A 5,936-nucleotide genomic window follows, 5' to 3' on the forward strand; every position below is an offset into this window, starting at 1 on the left:
GGGCCGGGGGCGGGGGCTGCAGCCACAGGTGCGGGGGAGCAGTCGGGAGCAGGGCAGGACCAGTTGAGCGGTGGCAGGCGAGCAGGCGAGGCGCGCAGGCACTCTGGTCCGTGCGAGCTGCGAGCCCTCCCGTCCCGCCCCATCAGGTCCCGCCCGTCCCGCGCCGACATGGCGGAGCAGGGCATCCCCCAGGTGGTGGAGCTGAACGTGGGCGGCGTGTTCTACACCACGACCGCCGCCACGCTGACGCGCGAGCCCGAGTCGCTGCTCGGCCGGCTGTTCTCGGGCGCGCAGCCGCCGCCGCCCAAGGACCCCAAGGGCAAGTACTTCCTGGACCGCGACGGCGTGCTCTTCCGCTACGTGCTCGACTACCTGCGCTCGGGCGCGCTCGTGCTGCCCGACTCCTTCCGCGAGCGCGAGCGGCTGCGCGAGGAGGCGCAGCACCTGGGGCTGTCCGGGCTGCTCGAGGCCATCGGCGCCCAGGAGCGCGCGCGCCCGTCCGGCTTCATCACGGTGGGCTACCGCGGCAGCTTCGCCTTCGGGCGCGACGGCCTGGCCGACGTCAAGTTCCGCAAGCTGTCGCGGCTGCTGGTGTGCGGGCGCGTGGCGCTGTGCCGCGCCGTGTTCGGCGAGGCGCTCAACGAGAGCCGGGACCCGGACCACGGCATGACGGACCGCTACACGGCCCGCTTCTTCCTCAAGCACTCCTCGCTGGAGCAGGCCTTCGACTCGCTGCAGGAGCAGGGCTTCCGCCTCGCCGGCTCCTGCGGCTCCGGCACTGCGGGCGGCAGCGCCGACCTCAAGGCCGGCGTCGACCCGGAGGAGAACCGCTGGAACCACTACAACGAGTTCGTCTTCGTGCGCGACTAAGAGAGTCTGTGCGCGCACCCTCCGGCGGCCCCCGGGGAGGAGAGTGACTGTTTGACCACCAGCCGCGTGGCGGGGCGTCGGCCGCCCGCTCACGACTGCAACTGGTCCGCCCCCTGACCGGCGGACACCGTTCCGCGCGCGCGTGTGAACGACTGTCACCTCCGCTAGTGTCTCGTCCACGCCGAGAGCATATCGTTTGGATTACCGCTGCCGCCCGGGCGACCCTGGCGCGCCCTGGCGGCCGCCTGTTGAGTGCTGCAGTCCTGCCCGAGTCCTGCCCATCCTGCGGGAGCCGCCGCGGATCCGCCGCGCGCGCGTGGACTACTCCCGCTCTCGACTCTGCCCCGGCGGTATACTTCCGGCACCGTCGAGAGAGGCCCACACGCGCCGCACCATCTCCAGGATACAAACCCCTGCAGTCATTTTGTTGTAGTTAGGCAGCAGCAGAGAGAGAGGAGGCAGCTGCTGTTAGTGGTGTCACAACGCCGTAGAGTCAAAGGTAAATCACTTACTCCTGTCACGTCTTAGATCACTGAACAAGTTACGGTATTTCTTACATATTAACGTTGTAATGTTACTATTACTACTACTACTTCGTACTACTACTTCAAAGGCAGAATATCTCCTACTTGATCAGTAAATGTAAACTTCTTTCGTAAGCGCTATAAACTTCTCCCCTAAAACTGCTTTTAAAATTGCAGTTGTTTTTGTAGTAGTATGAAGCGATGAAAAACTAAACCTTGAAAAAATATTTGATAATAATGAAAATTTGTAAATAGTGAACATAATGTCTGTCAACTGTGATAATGGCGAATGATTGTAGGTGTGACCCCAAAAACGCATGTCCCCTGGGCGCCAGTGTTGAGCTTTGCGGTCAATGGATGATATGGAAAGTTTTGTTATGAGGTATGAGCAAAAGCTCTTGTTCTTCTCCATACATATAAAAGCTTATTTCTTTCTTAAATCTTGAAAATTAAAATGTGGACAAGTTTTATTATTGTACTGTGAAAGCTTGAAATGATGCAATGACCGACAGTGCATATTACTATCTTTTCCCATAAATATCAGTACATGAGAAGTGAATGAGCAATGAAATACGGTAAACCTTTAGCGTGAGACCGTAGAAAGAAAAAGATTCGCAAATTCAGTGCAGGTGTTGCAGGTGGCGCGCGCTTTTTGTCGGGTTGTGCTAATGAACTGTTTGCTTCAGTTTAATTTCCTTTATAAGAGTGTTTTTAATTTGAGCGTAAGTTTTTACATGCTTGCTGAAGAGGTAGCTGCTCCTGAAGCGAAACGAGCGTCATGTTTTTTTCCTTTTTGAGGGAGACCCTCGCGTAACGTAACAACATTTCATTCATTCCTAATGAGAAATTTCGCGGGCTGCTGCTCTCGCAGCGCGGGGCGTACACTGTGCCCGATCAACAGCAATTTCAACCGCGTACTTCCGGCTTTACCCACTGTATAATTCACGCCCCGTAAATTATCGCTGTAATAATTTCGCGTGCGGAGTCATCCGAGAACGGAAGTCCTCTGTGAACGACATTTAAATGTCACGGCACGTACAACAATGTTGAGAATGTTGAACACTGAAAACCCCCCCAGGCGAAACGGGTCTCCTCTTTGACGCGAGTCGTGGATCTTTGCCTCGCTTTGTTTTGTGGAGCTCCTGCCTCTTCTCTCATTGCGCTGTTGTTACTGTGTCGTCGTTGGGCGGCAAGCTGACGGCCTGTCTGGCCGCAAACAGGGGGCTGTTCAGATAGAACGTGATACGTCTTTCACATTATCGTTGTGGTGCGTTCAAAGAGTCCCGGTAGGAGACAGGGACATACATTGACTTAGAATCAGACATTGGAAAAAAACACGGAGGATCCAATACGAATTAGAAGTGCATCGGTAACTCTGCTCCTGATCCTTTTAATGCAACGGTGTGAATGTCGACCATGGTGCAAGGGCAAAAAAAAAGGAAAGCTTATAAGTTCAACTAACGAAGAATTTTTTATCGTTACACTAATCCGATGACTATGGCACTTAAAAATAGGCGAGTAGAAGTCCTTTTTTTCCCTCCGCCTCTTGCAAGGGTGGGTGGGTGGTCGGGTGCTGTGCTCCCTCGTGTGCTCCATTATTGTTCATGGGACTCCGCATTCTTTCTGGCCAAGTATCCTCTAACATTCAATTACCCCCTCCCCCTCCCCCTCAGTCTACCCACCCAATATGCAATAAGCAGACTTTGCGCCGTGCTCAGCAGCTGTGTAGGGCGTGGCGGGGTGTGGCCGGGCGTGGCCCGACGGCGGCGTGGCTCCGTCCGACTCGGAGGCCTCGGCGGCCTCCTGGCGAGTGCGGGCGGGCGGCGGGTGTCGTGCGGCCGCCGTATCGACCCCGCATCACTAATCGAAGAGACGAACGTCCGATCGGCGGCGGCGCCTCAACCCACCCCACTCTCTCCCTCTCTCTCACTCCGCCCTCCCGTCTTTCCTCTTTGCGGCCGACCCTTCCTGGCCCCACGACTTCCAGTCGGCCCGCCCCCTGCCTCCACCTCATACCCACCGACAGTCTATTTTTCATAAAACGCGACACATTCGGCTGTCGGAAAACTTTTCGCCCACTTCCGGTCGATAATGGTGACACGTCTCTCAAGAGCAGTGTGTGCGCGACCCTTAATGACGCAGGGAGTCGCTCGGTGACAGACAAGCGCACCGCCCCGACCCGGGCGTCGCCCCCCACCCCGTCAGGCGGCACAGCCACGTTGGGCTAGGACTGCCAACTTGGTCGTATTTTTGGTCGTTTATCGGAGAAGCGAGGTGAGGCGAGGAACGGCAAAGGTCTGCCCCTGCCCCCTCCTCCCTCCCCCGTCTCTCTCTCTTTCCCCCACCGACCCACCTTGCCTGGCCCGAGTGAGGAGGAAGGGGGCCTCGCAGTGGCGAAGGGGTAGTAGCAGTGGTGTTGCGGCAGGTTTAGGTTCGCTCCCTGAACCAAAATCGCGGTCTACAATCTGGCCTTCCCCGCCCGTCGTCCAAACGGCACGACCATAAGCCGATACGCGGGGCGGGGGTAACGCTCTCGCTGGGGGGAACAGACCGTCTTCAACGACTCTGCCGGACGCGGGAGGCGTCGTGAGCGCCCCCAAAGATACCGCTAGTGTTGATGCACAGACGCACCAAACTCCCATCAACTTGCGGTTTATGGTGCGAGGGTGGGGATGGAGGGGTGAGCGAACCTCATCCTCCGTTGTTCTTAAAAAAGGAAAAAAGAAAACTGTAAATAAGGAGAGTGGGACGGGGCGACGCAGTGCTGCTCGATGGTCCTGGTCCCAGCGTGATTAAGGGTAGGCAGGAGGGGGAGGGGGAAGTCAGCGACAAAGAATATTGCCACGATCACCCCCGTCCCTCCCCCGCTCTGCCCCCCTGCCCAACAGAGCTTTGATATTATTACGGAGAGACTCGGTTATCGGTCCGCGCGCGTGCTTCGCCAGGTCCATTGTGTGAGGAGAGGGGGTAGAGATCATTTAGGGCAGGAGAGAAAAGGGGGAGGTTGGGTGGGGGAGAGAGGTTGACTGGAAGAGGGGGGTGGGGTGGGGTGGGGATGGCATGAAGCGTTCAGACCGTACCGAGCAAAAAGAAAACGGAAAGTAGAGAGCTCTATCCTTTGCTATGTTAAATCGTACCATTCTGTTTGCGAGTCCATCTCTCTCTCTCTCACTAATTTTTTTGGTGTTGCTCTATTGTAAATGTGGGTCAAGGTGGTCCAGTCTCAGCAGGAGGAGAGGAGGGCTCTTGCAGAGGGGGTCAGGCAGATGGGGGAGGAAGAGAAGGGGAGGGAGGGAGGTTACAGCTGGGCTGTTGTGTGGCTGGGAGGAAGATGGGGAGTGAAAGGCCGGACCGCCCGGGCCTCCTCTCAGCGATAAAACATCTCCAGCCGACCGCGCCCCTGGAATGCGGGCGCAGAGCGGCACTGAGCGGCGCCCAGCCCGGCCTCTGGCAGCAGCCTCCAGCAGCCTCGAGCGGCCTTCAGCAGCCCGGCGTGGAACCGCTCAAAATGTGGGGACCATCATACGACCGCGCGTGCACCGCAGGTTCGCTGAGATTGAGAAATATAATCTGACTCGCTCGTGGTGAGGCAGGCCACCACTGCTGTGAGAGCCCTAAAGAGAAGTGCGTGACATTCGAACACTCCTTACAAGTGCACACACGCCTCTGTTTATAGAGTGAGAGGTTGGCGCGGGCCGTGGAAAAGACTGTGACGCTCGATCTTGCGCCCACAGAGCCTCCCCGGTAAAAGAGCCGTCGGACAAGGTGGCCGACACGATTAAAACCCCCCTCCCCCTCCATACCCCCTCTCCTACCTCCCCACTCTCAGCCTCGTAACACAAGCAGTGTCAACACTCGTGAATTCTTAACGCCGTTTACAAGACTCCGGGCGGCCGCCGGTCCGCCCTGGTCCTCGGCGAGAGCCTGGCCGGCCAGGGCAGCAGCTCCCAGCCTCCGACCAATTTGGTCGCGGTGGCTCATCCACACACACCGCCGTGAAAAAAAAGGGTTTGTAGGTTCCCGGTAAAGTTATCCATAATACGTGTTGTACAGTTATACAGGTTATACATAGTCAAAAAGGAAAGTTAAAAGTTGAAATTGTTTCGGCTGATGTTTTACATGTGCCCCAGCGATGGCTAGGGCCGCGGGGGGCCCGCGCTGGCTCACGGGCGACGGGAAGAGAAAAAGCAACACTGCTATGCAACACTGACGGTAAAAGTTACAAAAAGGTTACTAAATAAAATTACTAACCCACTAATTACCTGTAACGACGCTATTGTAAGTCAAGCAGGCATTCATGTGGCGAATTTTCAAGAAAACAATATATATTTTTCTGAGAGCGTCATCGCTCTGGGTGAGAGGAGGAGGAGGTGACTCCGGGCGGCGCACCCTTAGCTCGCAGACCACCTCTCCTCCGTGTGCCCCCCTCCCCTCTCCCCCGCCGCCGCCGACCCCCATCCGTCTGCGTCGGGCTGCATTCTCTAGGGGCGGGGCCGCGCCGGGCGGAACCGGTTAAGGAGAAAAGAGCGAGGGGTAAATGTT

At 57.1% G+C, this 5,936-nt stretch overlaps 1 protein-coding gene across 1 annotated transcript; it reads left to right on the forward strand.

Moving 5' to 3' along the window:
• Window positions 1–66: 66 nt before the first annotated feature.
• On the forward strand, window positions 67–1,932 carry LOC113218255 (BTB/POZ domain-containing protein KCTD16). The gene has a single exon (XM_026438526.2). It carries the CDS (start codon window positions 169–171, stop codon window positions 868–870), a length of 702 nt encoding a protein of 233 aa, XP_026294311.1. The 5' UTR covers window positions 67–168; the 3' UTR covers window positions 871–1,932.
• Window positions 1,933–5,936: the final 4,004 nt, after the last annotated feature.

Source organism: Frankliniella occidentalis, unplaced genomic scaffold (genome assembly GCF_000697945.3).
Source record: "Frankliniella occidentalis isolate FOCC.00 unplaced genomic scaffold, Focc_3.1 Scaffold84, whole genome shotgun sequence".
Classification (NCBI taxonomy): domain Eukaryota; kingdom Metazoa; phylum Arthropoda; class Insecta; order Thysanoptera; family Thripidae; genus Frankliniella; species Frankliniella occidentalis.